Source organism: Neofelis nebulosa, chromosome 2 (assembly GCF_028018385.1).
Source record: "Neofelis nebulosa isolate mNeoNeb1 chromosome 2, mNeoNeb1.pri, whole genome shotgun sequence".
Lineage (NCBI taxonomy): Eukaryota > Metazoa > Chordata > Mammalia > Carnivora > Felidae > Neofelis > Neofelis nebulosa.
The window spans coordinates 221,719,538-221,736,459 of record NC_080783.1 but is presented as its reverse complement, the minus strand read 5'-3'; the positions used below and the strand labels follow the sequence as shown (position 1 = coordinate 221,736,459).

Sequence of the window (16,922 nt, the reverse complement as noted above, 5' to 3'; positions counted from 1 at the left end):
ACCCCGACACACATGGGTGCCAAATCTGGAGGTGCAAAGGCACAAGAGTGTTCCTTTACGCCTCATGGAGACCACGGATAACAGTGTCAGGACATGCTGGGGGACAGCCCAGTGCAGGGACAAGGGTGCCACACAGTCCAGAGAGAGGAGGCTTGACATGAGACAGTGCAGAGAACAGGTCCCTGGGTCAAGGACCATGGGGGACACCAGGGTGTGCTGTCGGCTGAGGCCTGGAGGACAGAGGCAGGACACGCCGACAGTGTGCGCTGCCTGGCTGGGAATCTGTTGCCAGAGGAGCAGAGACGCCTACTTCTGCATCTGGAGAAGGTGCCGATCCAGAGAGAGCAAAACCGAGACTATCAACGTGCATAGAAAAGTGACTCATGTGGCCCCCGAGACCAGAGGGCCTGGCTAGCTAATTTATCCCAAGAAAATGGCTATAGGCTTGAGGGGTCATTCACCTGCAAGAATGTTCACACTACTGACAAACCGGAAACTGCCCAGACATCCAGCAACAGACACATCAGCACGCACTGAACTCTCTCAACTCTTTAGAATAGTTCTGGGTGAGATTGTAGGTTAAAAACACAAAAGAAGAGGGGCAACTGGGTGGCTCAGCCTCTTATGCATCCGACTTCGGGTCAGGTCATGATCTCACGGTTCGTGAGTTCAAGCCCCACGTCGGGCTCAGCGCTGACAGCTCGGAGCCTGGAGTGTGCTTTGGATTCTGTGTCTCCCTCTCTCTCTGCCCCTCCCCTGCTCGTGCTCGGTCTCTCTGCCCCTCAAAAATAAACATTTAAGGAAAACACACAAAGGAAGAAGTTCAAGGTACTTCCCCGAATTTCTACAACGAGCACATGTTGGTGGTGTAGCCGAGCCCACCCCTAGAGAGCACTGGGCCCTGCTGGGCACTATGGCTAAGTCAAAGTTGGGAGCTGGAGACACAAAGCCTACCCCAGGCACCCACGCAGCGCCAGCTATGGCTTCCACTCTGGGAGGGACCACGTTCCAGCCCGGACCTGGATGAAGAGCCGCCTGCCCCACGCTGAGGGACGCACCGCAGCCAGGCAGCAGAGACAAGAGTGAGAGCACAATGTTCAAGAAGTCTGCTAAGAAGGAAAGAAGGCCTGTGAAGTAACTCGAAGCTGTGGAAGTGAGGAAATGCCAAAGAAGGGTTTTGTTAAGAGTCAGGAGGGTTGACAACACCCAACGAGAGGCCAATGTGAAAGGCGAATGCCAGAGCTGGGAATCCGATGAAGACAAAGCAGACTTGAAACTCCTTCAGATGCACCCACAAGGCTGCGTGGCCTCGCCCTCTCGGGTCTTAGGGTTTTCAGTAGAGCCTGCCATTATCCTTCCAGGACGGTCTAAGGTCTGGATCTAGGCAATCGATCCAAGGGCTAGATGGGGCGGGTGCGGAATCCAGTGTGGCCAATGGCAGGCCTGGCCACGACCTGTGGCTCTCTCTCTCTGCCGGGGCTGCTAAGCAGGCAAGATGGAAAGGAGGTCCAAGGAGCCATCCGGAGGGAAGCTAAGGGGCGGCGCACGCCCACTGTGCGGACAGCACTGTGAGCCCCTGTGTCCAGTAGGCGCCCCAGGTCAGGCGGCCTGACCACCACCCCCCCACCTCCTGCCCGTACGGTCCATGCGATTCGTGAGTGAGCAGTGGGACCTGTGCTTCCCAGACTGTGACAAACACGCAAGAAGCCTAGTGCCCATGTCACATTTAACCTGCCAATGAAAAGGGTACTAGAGAGGAGCCCCATTATGACTCCTTCTGCAGAATTAGGGGGAAACATCTCCATCCCCCGCCCCCAATATCCAAGTTCACTAGACAATGGGTCTGGTCCGCTGTGCTTTCACACGAACAGAAAATACCCTGCCTCAGACTATATGAACAGATCGTCCCTAGAAAACGAAGCTTCAGCTACCACAGCTGGTTTGGCAGGAAGGAAAGGCAGTCGCTGAGCAACCACACCAGGCTATGCCCAGGACGTCTCTGGCTAAACTCCTGACCCAAATGTTTATGCATGTGTGGCCATCTTGACCAGAACGACCTCGGGAAGGGAAGAGTGTCCACACTGCAATGAGAGGTTTATGAAGGAAGGAACCTCGCAAAGCCGGCGTCGCAGCTTTCCTAGCAGCATGCAGGGACCTGCTCCAAGAACAGTCTGTGACACCAGGCCTGACACTGTCATCAGATGGGAGTCTTTAGGGGAAACCCCTCATTTCTCACGTTATTATTCCCACCAAAACAGCACTTGGAAAGTTATATTCTGCATGTCATACATTTATAACAATGATAATAAGTGCCCCACCTCAATCACTGTGAATTCAGTCCAGTGGCCGTTTCCAAAGGGCGTCTTGACTCTGCAAGAGCGAATACCATCTGAGGTTTCCTGTCTGCGGTACTGGCAAAGGGTTTACAAACCCTGGGTAACTGACTCCAGAGACAGAAACTTGTTTGTTCCGCGTGGGCCGTTATATTTCACAGAAACAACAGCGGCACACAACTGATTCCCAAGAGCCTTACCCCTGAAGGTGAGCGAACTGAGCCCCTTTGGACTCTCAGACATGACGAAGACAAGACTGACTGGTATGACTGCTGACAACAGCGCTCACGGGTGTGTTTTGTGCAACCGAGTTTCTAAAATTCCACAAGAAAATGTCCCAACCGTGGCTTAACCAAGAGTTCTCAACCTCACGCCCAGGCCAGAGAAAGGCATCGTAAGTAATAAACACCACACTGATTATACAGACACTCAGGTCAAAGACAAGACAAAGACAGCGAACACTCAAGTGTGTTGAATCCACTAATGGTTCACACCTTTACCCTCTGACTAAAACAAGACTATTTAAAAATTTTTTTAAGCTCATTCATTTAAAAAAGTTTTTTTTTTCTGTTTGTTTATTTTTGAGAGCAAGAGAGACAGAGCATGAGCAGGGGAGGGGCAGAGAGAGAAAAGGAGACACAGAATCCAAAGCAGGCTCCAGGCTCTGAGCTGTCAGCACAGAGCCCAACTCAGGGCTCGAACTCATGGACTGTGAAATCATGACCTGATCCGAAGCTGGACACTTAAACCAACTGAGCCATCCAGGTGCCCTAAGTTTATTCATTTTTGAGAGACAGACAGACAGACAGAGAGAGAGAGAGAGAGAGAGAGAGAGGCAAAGCGTGAGTAGTGTGGGGCAGAGAGAGAGGGAGGGAGACACAGAATCTAAAGCAGGCTCCAGGCTCTGAGCTGTCAGCACAGAGCCCAATGAGGGGCCAGAATCCACGAACTGTGAGATCATGACCTGAGCCAAAGTCGGATACCTAACCGACTGAGGCACCCAGATGCCCCAAACAAGACTATTTTAAGCTTATCAGATTTTAACTATATTGACTTGAAGCCAAAAATGATATATCATGTCTGAAGAAAGTTACGCATATTCTTAAGCAGCCAAATGCTTTTAAGAAACTACTCAACTCCCAGGAAGTAAAATTTCATGACATACGAAGGAAACAAAAACTTTTAAGTATTTCCTCTAATCCAAATTTTGTTTTTTGTTTCAACAAACATAGTGTTAAAATATCTAAATCCTTAATTATAAATGGAAGTCAATACCCTGAATCTGATTATAAATCAGAGACTGATAAACAGTAAGAATGTATTTTTTTTAAGGTTTATTTATTTTTGAGAGAGAGAGAGAGAGAGAGAGAGAGAGAGAGAGAGAGAGAAAGAAAGAAAGAGAGAATATCCCAAGCAGGCTCCGCACTGTCAGCCCAGAGCCTGACATGGGACTCGAACTCACGAACCAAGAGATCATGACCTGAGCTGAAACCAAGACTCGGACACTTAACTGACTGAGTCCCCCAGGTGCTCCAAGGATATATGTTTTTAAGTGTTGGCAGTTCATCAATGCTATAAACCAAGTGACTTCTGAAGTGTGCTCACTGGACAATCACACGGCTCACGAGGACCACACAGGTGGCCTATGTGGCTTCCAGCCATGGGGCAGCAGTTCTGGCCACAGGAGCAACTCAACTCCCCCACAGAAAACAACGATGAGCTCCAGACAAAAAACAGACGGGGTGCCTGGTGGGTTCAGTCGGTGGAGCGGGCGGCTCTTGACCTCAGGGTTGTGAGTTCAAGCCCCACACTGGGTGTGGAGATTGCTTAAAAATAAAACCTTTACAACAAACAAACAAACAACTAAAGGCACAGGAAACAGAAGCAGACAGAATGAAGAGGAGCCTACACTTGGAAGAAAAGAAAGGCGCTGATGGAGCCTGTTTCCAAGGCAGGCCCCCATCTATGACACCACGTGGGTAAGATCTGTGTCCAACCTTCTTCAACAGCCAGTGGACAGATCTGTGGGCAACCATAGCAGGAAAGTGAAAGAAGAAAACCTAGAAAGGAGAAAGCCACAGAAGAGGAGCCCTCAATCACGCATCGAAGTGCCCAAGGCTTCTATCTGAACCACACGGGCAAAGAGCAGGCTGCACACGGCCTGGCTGATGGGAAAAGGACAGACGAGGCTCCTGCTGCTGCCTGACAGGACACAAGAGCACAGAGGGCCTACAGCACAGCACTTCACGACGTCCAGGATACAATTCAAAATTACTAGACATACTAATAAATAGGAAAACGTCACCCAGACTGAAAAGAGTCCTCAAGACCAACCTCAAAAGGATTAGCTGCTGAAGTGCCAACAAGAATTCTGAAGGCAGGGGGCGCCTGGGTGGCGCAGTCGGTTAAGCGTCCGACTTCAGCCAGGTCACGATCTTGCGGTCTGTGAGTTCGAGCCCCGCGTCGGGCTCTGGGCTGATGGCTCGGAGCCTGTTTCTGATTCTGTGTCTCCCTCTCTCTCTGACCCTCCCCCGCTCATGCTCTGTCTCTCTCTGTCCCAAAAATAAATAAAAAACGTTGAAAAAAAAAAAATGAAAAAAAAAAAAAGAATTCTGAAGGCAGTTCTCAGAACTGTGATGAAGGATACCAGATATGTATGTAATAAATAAGAAGAAAATCTCAGTAGAAAAACAACTGTTTTTCTGTTTTTTTATTTTTTTATTTTTTTTTTTTTTTAATTTTTTTTTTTTTCAACATTTTTTATTTATTTTTGGGACAGAGAGAGACAGAGCATGAACGGGGGAGGGGCAGAGAGAGAGGGAGACACAGAATCAGAAACAGGCTCCAGGCTCCGAGCCATCAGCCCAGAGCCCGACGCGGGGCTCGAACTCACGGACCGCGAGATCGTGACCTGGCTGAAGTCGGACGCTTAACCGACTGCGCCACCCAGGCGCCCCTGTTTTTCTGTTTTTTTAAACAGCAAACAAAAGAACTGTTTTTTTAAAAAGCAAACAAAAATTCTAGAACTAAAAACAGAACATCTCATATACATAGGTTGCTGGGTAGTCAGAATACTAGAGGTGACAAAAGTCACATAAACCTGAGGACAGGTCTGAAAGGACCAAATCTGATTGCAAAAGGAGGAGACTACAGAATAGAAAATGTACTTGAGGACATGACCTAAAATGTCCCAAATTTAGTAAAAGTCAAAACTTCACAAATTCAAGATGCTGGAGCAAAGTACAAAGAAAAACCACATAGAGGCACGACACAGTCAAACTGCTACAAAACAAAGAAAAGTCTTTAAAGTACAGAAAGAAAAAAACTATCAACCCCAGAAACCAATAGATCTAGCAAACAGACTCTTTAAGATGAAGGAAAACTGGGGCACCTGGCCAGCTCGGTGAGCGGAGTGTGCAATTCTTGACCCTGGGGTTGTGAGTTCAGGCCCATGTTAGGTGTAGAGATTCCTTTAAAAAAATAAAATAAAATCTTAAAAAAAACCAAAACTCTTCAAGAATGAAGGAAGGGGCAACTGGGTGGCTCAGTCGGTTGAGCTTTGGCTCAGGTCATGATCTCGTGGTTTGTGGGTTCGAGCCCCACATCAGGCTCTCTGCTGTCACCACAGAGCCTACTTGGGATCCTATGTCTCCCTCTCTCTGCCCTTTGCCTGCTTGCGCCCTCCCCCAAATAAATAAATATTAAAAAAAATTTTTCTTCTTCAAATTTTATACTTCCAGATAAATGAAAATGGAGAGTAATCACTGCTAGCAGACCTCCACTAACTGTGAGAAACCTTAAAACAAACGCATCAGGCCAAAGGGAGCCCTTCCTTCCATCCTCGGACAGGAAGAAGGAGCACTCAAGATGGTAAATATTGAGAAAATGTAAAGGACAACTCAAATCTCTTCAAACAGCTAAGAAGGTGTATCGGAAAAAGTAGAACAATGTTTTATGGGGGCACATAGAGGCAAGAGCTATGAAAATGTCATAAAAAACGAGGAAGGGCAGAAAAATGGGCCTTTACGGCTGCAAGGTTCTTGAAGTTTATATGAACTGATACAATATCATCTCTGAATGGACCTTGAAAAATTATGAATGTACACTGTAATCCCTAGATACACCACTCAAAATTAATGCAAAGAGGAAACTAAAAAAGCCAACAGATAAGCTCAACTAGGATTCTAAGAATTTGGGTTAGTATTCTAACTGAAAAGAAGGCAGGCAAGCAAAGCAGGTGGTGGCATGACAAAGCTAAATCCAACTCTGCCAACACTACATGACACAGAAACGAGCCCCATGCCAGTGAAAAGGCAGACACCTTTAAAATAGATAAAAGCAAGACCCAACTGTAAGCTGTCTATAACGGACTCTATTTATAAAGATGCGGTCGTGCTGGAAGAAAATGGATGGAAAAAAACATATGGAAACAATAAACAGAAATGTGGAGTGACTCTATTCACATCTGATGAAGCAGACTTACAACAAAGAATATTCTGAGAGAAAAAGGGACGTTTCATCGCGGTAAGAGGATCAATTCATCAGGAAGACAGGACAACACAAACGCATACATTTCTACTAACGGAGCTCAAGATATATAAAGCAAAAACTGACAGAATTAAAGGGAGAAAGATAAATCCATAATCAGAGACTTTAACATCCTCTCTCAGGGGCACATGGGTGGCTCAACTGGTTAAGCAGCCGATTCTTGATTTCCACTCATGGTTCGTGGGTTTGAGTCCCACCTCAGGCTCTGCACTGAAAGTGCAGGGCCTGCTTGGGATCCTTTCTTTCCCTTTCTCGCTCTCTCAAAATAAACGAACATTAAAAAAACAAAAACAAAAACAAAAACAAAAAAAAACCTCTCTCAGCAATTTACAGAAATAAAGATATAGAAGATTTGAACAGTATCAAGAATTCTGGCTCAAAAGCCTGGCTCTAATGAACACATCGAGAACGCTGCCCAGCACTTACAGAACAGACTCGATTTCCAAGTGCATGCGGCGCGGTCATTGTGACAGATTATCTGCTCCTTTAAAAACAAGTCCCAATACACTGAAAAGAACTGAAGTGTTGCAGAATATGTTCGCTGAACATAATGGAATTTAATTATAAATCAATAATAAGTTATCTAAGAAAACTCCAGGTACTTGAAAGTTAAGCAACATACTTTTAAGTAACCCATGAATCAAAGAAATAATCAAAAGGGTTTGAAGATACTTCAAATAGAGCTAAAGCCATGTTTAGAGGGAAATTTATAGGTTCAAGTGCTTAAGTCTGAAAAAGATCTAAGTTTCCACCTTAAGACACTAGAAAAGTAAGACGGAATCACCCCCAACTAGGCAGAGGGCAGGAGACAATGCAGGACAGAAATGGAGAAAATATAGGGAGCCTATCTTTGGAAGGACAACCAATACCATCACACTGGTGGCTGCCAGAGGGGAGGTGAGTGGGGAGAAATGGGTGAAATACAGGGGAGCAAGAACACACTTACCATGATGAGCCCTGAGCAATGTGTAGAGTGCTAAATAATTATATTGTGTGCTCGAAACTGGTACCGCTGTATGTTAATTACACTTCAACAAAACAACACAAGAATTCACACGAATTAAAAAAAAAGGAGAATGGACATACTTTTATCTGACTAAAATCAAGTTAACAGAAGGCTTACCTAGAGTCAAAAGCAGTATTATTTACTCCTTTAGTTATGACCATTTCTTTAGTTGCACGTAAAACAGGTGAGCCTAGCAGGGTGTAAGTTTGAGAACTGAGAATATAAGGAAAATATTAGGAAGAGACCAGAAATACTATGCCTTTTGTTATGAATAACAAGTGTCGCAGGTAACCTAAACTTGGCAAAATAATGTACCACCGAACTCTTAACGCTGGCCGTGTTCAGCACTCTATCCCACAAGAGTGCTACTTGGCGTCAAGTGGCTCGGATGACCAGTCCGGACAAGCAGGCGCGGGAACGCACGGTACGTATACACGTGGATAAACGTGCGCGTTCAGACTAGGAAACCCCTGTGGAAAGGCACTTAAGATACAAGGTGGCTTAGACGGAGGTAACAGAGTCAACTGTGTTCACATCAACTCAAAAAGGTGGCTGCCAGCTACTCAGGCAGTGACCTAAGTCCCTGCGACCCTTGAAAACAGGATGCCACAGCAACTTCAATCTAAAGGCTTCTTAATGGTAAAGGCGTATCCAAGCCTGTCTTTGATTTCATTTTCAGAGTGTTTGTGGCCATTACTACAAGCAACCTCATTGAATAATTATTGACAAGAGGGGAGAGTCCAAAGCACACAATGCAACCGTCTTCTACAACTCGGAGCTTACTGATGACAACAGGTACCTGTATGTCCAGCCAGTTCACGGCTCACACGTACATTCCCTTCACGAGTTTTCAGATTGTAAATGGAGCAAATGTTATCCAGGCCACCGCAGGCCACGTAGTTCCCAGAAGGCGCGTATGCACAGGTCATGACCCATGAGGAGCGCAGAGGGATGGCATGCACCTACACGACAGAACACAGAGATGCAGACACACTCAAGTTCAACAACGCCAACTGTGGACTCCAGGGCTCTATTTCTAGTCTTCAGCTCTCATCGCACGGAAGGTGACAGAGCAAAACAATAGCCAAAAGTATTCTGAAAGTAATTTATATGCGTGGCCAGTCAGTAAAGTACTAATTTAACTAGCAATCCAGCCCTGCACACCAATTTAATCTGCAGCCTTAATAAAGTCACAATCTACGGTTAGATGTGCACATAAGTAACAGCCTTAGAGCCTCCTGACTCAAAGTCGATGTCAAAGAAAACATTTCACTGGCGTGTCAAAATGGCTATAAATTGATCTGCAAAATGTTTCCAGTGAAGTAACCGAACTACACATTGTATTTGATCCTGCCACAGACCTCCCTGTGCTCCAGATAAATTTGTTAAAAATACGGTAATCGTCTGTGCACGCTTAGGACTCTCCAGTAAAATACGACTGAGTCTGGTCTTTTCATACGCTTGGACCCAGTGACAGTACTTTCTCATCCAGCACAACCTTGGATTAAGTTTTTAAAATAATTTCGTTTCTTATACTTCAAAGTATACTGCCTTTCAGGCTATCGCTCATAAAAACTAACAACCAAATGAAAAGCTGAATTTCTACATTTTTAAATAAAACACGAAATTTCCCAGACGAGGCTAAATCTGGAATCCAGGTCTCTCAGAACCATTCAGGAGGCATTTAACCTCCCACCTGCCCTGTAAGGAGATAATAATCTGTGCAGACGAGACTACTAACGTGTGCTAGCCATGTGATCTGCCTTCACGCTAAAAACAGAAAGCACCACGGCCCCCTCCCGATCCTGTTAGAGGTTTTACACAAGTGAACCAGAGTTCAAAAGGCCGCCTCCCCCGGGGTCAGCTTCTCAGGGAGGGGACCCCACACAGCCCTTACCTTATTTGTGGTGTAGCTGTCCCAGATGATCAGTTTGCCGTCCTGTGAGGCGCTGACTAGAAGCCTAGAGGGAGAGGACAAGAGCAAACTGATGGGCACCACACACATCATCACACAAAGGCAACAGTACAAACTAAACCTGTGACTCAACACACACTTCAGTGTCACATTTGCTTGGGACAAAGCATACTGATGTATGAGAAAACACAAAGGGTCCGATTGTTAACTCAACTTTGAAAGCATGGAAGAAAATACTCCCACAGATAACAGTGCAGATTCAAGAGCACTCGCTTTCAAATGCAAACTAGATCACTCAAGTCACACTCTGCTGAGATATGACAGGCTGAGTTCTTCTACCTGCTTAGGTTTGGTTTCTGTTCATCAGATTTGAGACCTACAAATCTCCCCTTTTCTTTTTTAAAGTTTATTTATTTTGAGAGAGAGACAGACAGTGGGCAGGGAGGGACAGAGAGAGGAGGGAGGGAGAGAGAGGGGGAGACAGAAAGAGAGAGAGAGAGAATCCCAATGCGGCCCGAACTCACGAACCATGAGATCGTGACCTGAGCCGAAACCAAGAGTGGACGCTTAACCGACAGAGCCATCCAGGAGCCCTGAGACATACAGATCGTTCAAAAACCAAAGATGGCAGAAAATACCTAATACACAAATATACTTCCATTTAGACACGTAGAAAGCTTACATATAAAAGAATAATATAAGCTTTTAGCTATTCCAAATTTATGAGACAAACAAATCATGGAGATTTCCTCGGCTGAGCTAAATCTAGTCTCCAGGTCTCCTGGAAACATTAAGGAGGCACTTAACCTCCCACCTGCTTTTAAAAGAGATGACTAACTATAGCGGAACCGTGCCTCGTCCAGCAGAAGAGACTAGTAACTGTCATGAATTTTCTTCAAGACTATTTTCTTGCTTTGGATAACTGCTAAGTTTGGGATCTTGTGCTGAAAGGTGCACTGTCTATATCTGCAGCATTAAGACAGGATACTGCAGAAGGAAAGCATGAGTAATTCTGGGAACCACAGCTATTCATAAGATACCCTAAGAACTCTGTCCTACAAAATGTGCTGTTTTCAAGGAATGGCAAGGAAGCTCTAGAGATACGCTGCAGTATGGTATGTGATGACAGATTTTTTTTCTTTCCTGTTTTTTAAGTAGGGCATCCCGGCACTGCCCCCAGGGGTGAGCTCAGGTGCTGCGCAGGCGCCCAGGATTTCCCACCTCCCCCAAGGACACGTGTGCAGGGCCAGTCTTCCGCGGGCCCCTCCTATCGGAGGAGAGGACAGTGGCAGGGCCAGACCTCAAGGAGAAGGACCGCATCTCTGGACTCCCCATGGACCCAACAGCCCCAACTGAGGCTGACAGGTGACCCCCAAGGGTCTTTAAATCTCTGCCGGGACACACTAGGTATGTGAAAACGGGAGGATGGGTTAGGTGTGGAGGGGGCCACATGGCCACCACCCCAACAGATTTTTAATTTGAAAGATTCTAATCAAACACGGGTTAAGCATATTTGGCTTAATGAACTGAACAAAACCTGGAGGTAAAATTTACTCAAGACACTCTCACAACTGTGACACTGTGACACTTTCCATCAAACTCTAGGTTCTGAAGCACAAACTTCCTTCACAAGGAGTCAACAATGAGTCTGGCAAGGAACACAAACATTTTCAGTGGTGCGCTGCAAAATGTATCACAGAACCAAACCAAGTGCACGTCCGGTCCTATCAGTTTTCAGATGCAGTTTCTTAAAGCAAAGTCCTGCACCTGGTTCAGTGACAAACACGTGAGGCACTTAAAGCTATTTCCTTCCAGGTAACGAATAGCGCTCACGGTGCGGCTCAATCTCTGGCTTTGAACAGACCACCCGAGCAAGGCAAAGGAGCGCGTCCTCTGGGAGGGTCACCTCTAGAAAGCTCTCCTGGTCAGACAGCTTAATATTTGCTGACTCGCCCAGGGGTTAGAGAAACGTTAAGCTGTCCGATGATCCTCTAGAAGGTGAGTAAAGACACCTCTTAATCCGAGACAGGACAACCGCCGGAGAACTGGGGTGATTCTGCCCCTGAGCTGTCAGCTGTGCACAAGTCAGTTCCCATGAGGCACTGTCCACCCAGAACGCACAGGCGAGAGCCGGCGAGGAAGTGAGAGCTCCGGGAAGCCGAAAACAGAGGTCACACAGGGGCCCACATCCTAACGCGTCCGGCCCTTCATTTCCTTGGAGGAGGGAGGGCTCTCAAGCCTGGCTGGGCTAGTTGTGTCTCGCTCTCAATTACAACAAGACTCTAGCAGATTTTAGCAGGGGGAGAAAAAGTTTTACGTTAACTTATGTAACTGAAAGAGACTCGCCAATGTAGAAAGTAGACTTTAGCCACAAACGAATACGTGTGTTGATAAACACAAGGGTAGACAGAATATACACCGACACAGGCAGACACACAAACCTCTTATCGTGGGGTCTCCTGTGGCTCTGAAAAACAAACTGCCACTCAGTGCAACATTTGAGAGCATCTACAAATTACACAAACGTGGTAAGATAACTGGTATTCATGAATTAGAGCCCTGAGTTATGGAAAAATCTTGTGCAATAACCTTTATTTATTATGAAGGAGGCAGGAAATATAAAGACAATGTAAGCAAGATGCACATCCAAAATTTTCAAAACTACTTTGGACTTTAAAAAGGCAAAACTTTACCTACCCAGAAAACACGGCTATCTAGAACAAGTAATCTCTGAAAGGCTCTGAAGAGCATAGATCCTCCTTAATATCATGTTTTGTTTTCGGGGCACCTGGGTGGCTCAGTCGGTTAAGCATCTGACTTCGGCTCGGGTCATGATCTCGCGGTCTCTGAGTTCGAGCCCCGCGTCGGGCTCTGTGCTGACAGCTCGGAGGCTGGAGCTGCTTCAGATTCTGTGTCTCCCTCTCTCTCTGCCCCTCCCCCACTTGCACCCTGTCTCTCTCTGTCTCTCAAAAATGAATAAACGTTAAAAAAAATTTTTTTTTAAATATCATGTTTTGTTTTCTACCGTCTGTGATTCCAAAATAAGGCCCCCATAGAAGGGCACTGCGGACAGAGCCGTGCAGTTTCACGAGCAGTCATAAAACAGGTGCGTGTGTCCACCACGCCCTCCACGAAACAGAACAAGACTTGCACAGCAGCCTCCCACAGGGTCTTCCACGTCACCCTTCTTTAAGGGGTGCCCAGGACCCTGAATTCGGTGCTGCTCATTCATGCCTTTGCTTTTCTTCCTGCTGACTCTGAGGCTTTCAAAACACCATCTGTGCTCTGAACCTGACGGCACATGCCTTGCACACAACTATCAGGAAGCTAGAAGGTCTGGTGTCCGCCTGCCCTCCTGCCTCACCCTCAGCCCCGATCCTCATTTCCACTGCTCTGGCCACACAGTTGCCTGCAGGTCAACTTCCCCTGGTCACCCTGATGTAGGAGGAACACGTCCTCTCTACCACTCCCCACACTAGAGCCTGACTGCTGCAGGAGAGCAACTGCTTAGGGAACTTGGCTACTGGGCACCAAGTACCAGGTCCCTGAGTACCGGGCTCCAGCTGCCGGATCCCTGAGTACTGGGCTCTGAGTACCAGGCTTCAAGTACTGGATTCCTGAGTACCAGGTTCCAAGTACAACCCGGCTGCAGGACTGTCTATCAAACGTCCTGTCTAATCAGGACACTGATGTTGCTACAGATGGAGGAGAAGCCCTGGAGGTAATATACCATTTGGTTACTGTCTACTTTTGATAACAAATTCCAAGGTAGATTGATTAGCAAGGGTATTTTTCTTTCTCCTTTCTTATTCTCTCTGATTACTGCCATCATTAAAATGATTGAAGTTAGCTCTCATTTGCATCTGAAATTGTACAGAACATTGTATAGAACAAACTAAAGATAGATTCTTTTGTTCTGTAGCTGTTTACACTCTGAAGCAGACAATTTCATGAACAAAGAGAAAATCAAGCAATTCCTCTCTGACAAACACACAAAAAAATGCTACTCAAAGAAACGCATTTGAAGACTCATGTATTAGGTATCTGAAACAGTATGCTATAGTCACACAGCACTTTATTTATTTGGGTGGAATAAGTAGAAGAGACAAACTTTCTAGCAGCCTCTAAAAGAAAAAGAAAAGAGGGCGGAATAGGGTTCACCTAAGTGATGCTGCAGGTTAAGGGAAGTGGGTGTAGAGAATGACGGGGGAGAAGGACCCAGAACACGATGGAGATGAACCACTGAGAGGAAGAAGTCGTGTGAATAAGGGCAGAATTTAAAGCTGACACAGTGAGTCCTGTGCAGGCAGTTTTCTCGCTGGGACGGTGGATAAAAGGAAGGTGGGCAGACGGGCCAGAGGAATGGACAACGGCAGTAGCTAAGTCGTGCGTCGCCACGTCTGCTGGGGCTCCGAGCAAACCAACAGCAAACCCACGCGCGGCACTCGGGATGCTGGGGTCACTGCTGTAAGGTTCCACACACTTAACCTTCCCTACAATGTAGGGTACGTTTACGATCCCTGAGCCCGGACACTGAAACCTAAGAGGGTATGGGCCAAGGAGTCGTGAGGCACGGCTGGAAAGACAAGGCGCCATGAGAGGTTGTATAACCTCCCCAAGTCACACAGGCACCGCACAGTGGAGCTGGGAGAGCAAGGGGGTGCGGCGAGGTCAGAATCGGAGCTCATGTCAACACGACGAGGGTCGTGATGAAATGTGAGTGGAAATACGGACAGGGAATGTGCACTGTGATGCTATACCTGGCCTGCCCAGATAGCTAACAACCTCATGGTTTCTTTACAAATGACAGCAAATGACTTTAGATTTATCTTCCTTCAGAAAAACAGAACAATCCTTGAAAGTACCAAGCACTATGTTCTGCTCATGCCCCCACACACCTGGAATCCGTGCCCCAATGCATGGCATAGATTTTGGCCAAGTGCCCCCTCAGCGTTCTCCTGGTGCGCATCTGGATTCTTCCCACCGGGTCGATGTTGTTTGTGATCTTAAAAATAAAAGTTACCGCAAATTAAAAGTCTGTGATGGAATGACCTCCCCTGGGGCCTCCTCTCCTCCTCTCCCACCCTGCTTGGCGGCCCCAGCTGCCTCGGGCTGGCTGTGCCGTTCACCCAAGGCGCTGTGCCCACCCATCTCCCGCCGGTCACCCGGCTGGCTCTCCCTGTGACTCCTCCTGCTTACCGTGGTACCTACCTGCCTTTCGTGGTCTGTAGGAAGTCCACTGCTCTACCTGCTTTTCAGGAGCTCCGTCCCCCCCAGAGCGCACACGCGGCGCCCGTCCACAGGTGTGCGGCCCGCCCGAGTCTCCCCCACTTCCTCCAATTGCTTGTCCAGGCGCAGCTCCTCCCGCCCTCCTTCCACATTAGTCTCAGCCTCCATCACAACCGAACACAGGCCCGCGGCTCACACACTGTCCGCAGCGACCAGGCCGTGCACTGATGAGGACTACGCTGCTGCTTACGGCACAGAGCCAGACGTGAACACCCGCGGGTTCACCGTGACACGTAAAAACGGACAGTAACGATTCGGAGCTGACAGACAGACTGAGTATTACTGCAATAATGGGGCCCTTTTAAAAAAGATTCTATTTTTAAGTAATCTCTGCTTAAATATCTAACATGGGGCTCACGCTCACGACTCCGAGACTAAGAGCTGTGTGCTCTACCGACTGAGCTGGCCAGGCACCCCAACTGTGGGCTTCAAAAATGCACAGTCCCAAGTATATCTGAGAATTCAAATTTAGGAATTCTATGAAGGGCAGTTTTTTCTAACTTACTGTTTAACTCCAATTACAGCACGTCCCCAAAGGCACTGGGACAACGTAGCACACTTAGCCATCCTCAGTACAAGTACGGACATAATTTTTGTTCACGTTTGTTTAATTCTTTGGACTTTTCATGAGGTGCAATTCACCGTTTTAAAGTGAACAAGCCCGCAGTGTTCAGCACGTTCACACTGCTGTGCAAGCACCGCGCTGTCTCGAGTCCCAGGACGCCCTCGCCCCCCGAGGAAACACCACAGTCCCCCCGGCCCGCCCGAACTCCCGGGGCAGCCCCCAACCTGCACCACCTCCGGGGGTCTGCCTGTTCTGGGCAGCCCCGCACCGTGTGCCCTTGCGTGTACGTCCGGGCTTTCACAGGGCATCCTGTTTGAGGTTCATCCCTGCCACTAAATACACCCCTAGTGCCTTCCTGGTCACGGCTCAGTAATATTCTGCTGTGCGAAGGGACTGCACTGTGCTGATGCGGTCATCCGTTCACAGAAACCGTGGCTGTCTCCACCTTCTGGAAACCGTGAACAGGGCAGCTGAGAACACACAGGTGCTATACCTGTCTGAGCACCAGGTTTTGATTCCTTCGGGTGTGTATCTAGGAGCAGACCCGCTGGCTCGTAATTGGTGTGCAACTTTCTGGGGATCTGCTAAACTGGACTTTTAGAAAGCCAAGTTCTGAGGCAAACTGTGTTGAGAAGAGCTTCAAACTATGTTAAGACTGTCATATTTTGCAATTCTGACCTCCGTAATAGTAATTACCTAAGGCTTGTGAGACATTAATCTTTCATGTAAAAAACCTCTACTCCCTGTGCCTTCTGAGTGCAACGCTTCCAGCAGTGTTTATACCCTCGCTGTGTGAGAGGAGAGGGCCAGAGTGCAGCTCGCCCTCGAGGCAACAAATGCAGGTGCCGCCGGGCACCAGCCTCAATGCCAGGCAGGCGACGCTGTGTAAATGGGTCCTTACCTGAGAGAGAGTTGCATCTGCACACGCTTTTCTAGCATCCTAGGAAAAAGAATGACAAAGGGGGAGTCAGTAACGCGTCACACACATTCAATCCCAGGTCCTCGCGCCAAAGCTTCGGAGCGCCTCCACGGACTGCCAGGAGCAAAAGCAAAAAGCAAGAGGATGACGCCCTCTCCCCATTCCTCTGCTCCAACACAGCACAGGGCCGCTGGCAGTCCTGCTTCCCATGCTCCAGGTTATACCCGCTTCGTTCGAGGCCGGCGGCTCACCTCCTAGCCAGCACCGCACCCCTGCGACCCCGGAATCGCCCTTGCGGCTCCCCCTCCTGCTGGCCAGGGCGCCTGCGCTTGTCCACAGACCTGCTT

At 47.7% G+C, this 16,922-nt stretch overlaps 1 protein-coding gene across 3 annotated transcripts in view; it reads right to left on the bottom strand.

Annotated features, from left to right (window-relative positions):
- GNB1 (G protein subunit beta 1) overlaps window positions 1-16,922 on the bottom strand; it is a 90,872-nt gene that overhangs the window by 10,736 nt on the left and 63,214 nt on the right. For all 3 annotated transcript variants that reach the window (XM_058719423.1, XM_058719421.1, XM_058719422.1), the window contains 4 exons: window positions 16,558-16,596; window positions 14,701-14,807; window positions 9,785-9,848; window positions 8,687-8,849 (listed from right to left, as the gene is read on the bottom strand). In XM_058719423.1, the coding sequence (XP_058575406.1) occupies window positions 8,687-8,849; window positions 9,785-9,848; window positions 14,701-14,807; window positions 16,558-16,596 (373 nt within the window). The remainder of the gene's footprint in view (window positions 1-8,686; window positions 8,850-9,784; window positions 9,849-14,700; window positions 14,808-16,557; window positions 16,597-16,922) is intronic.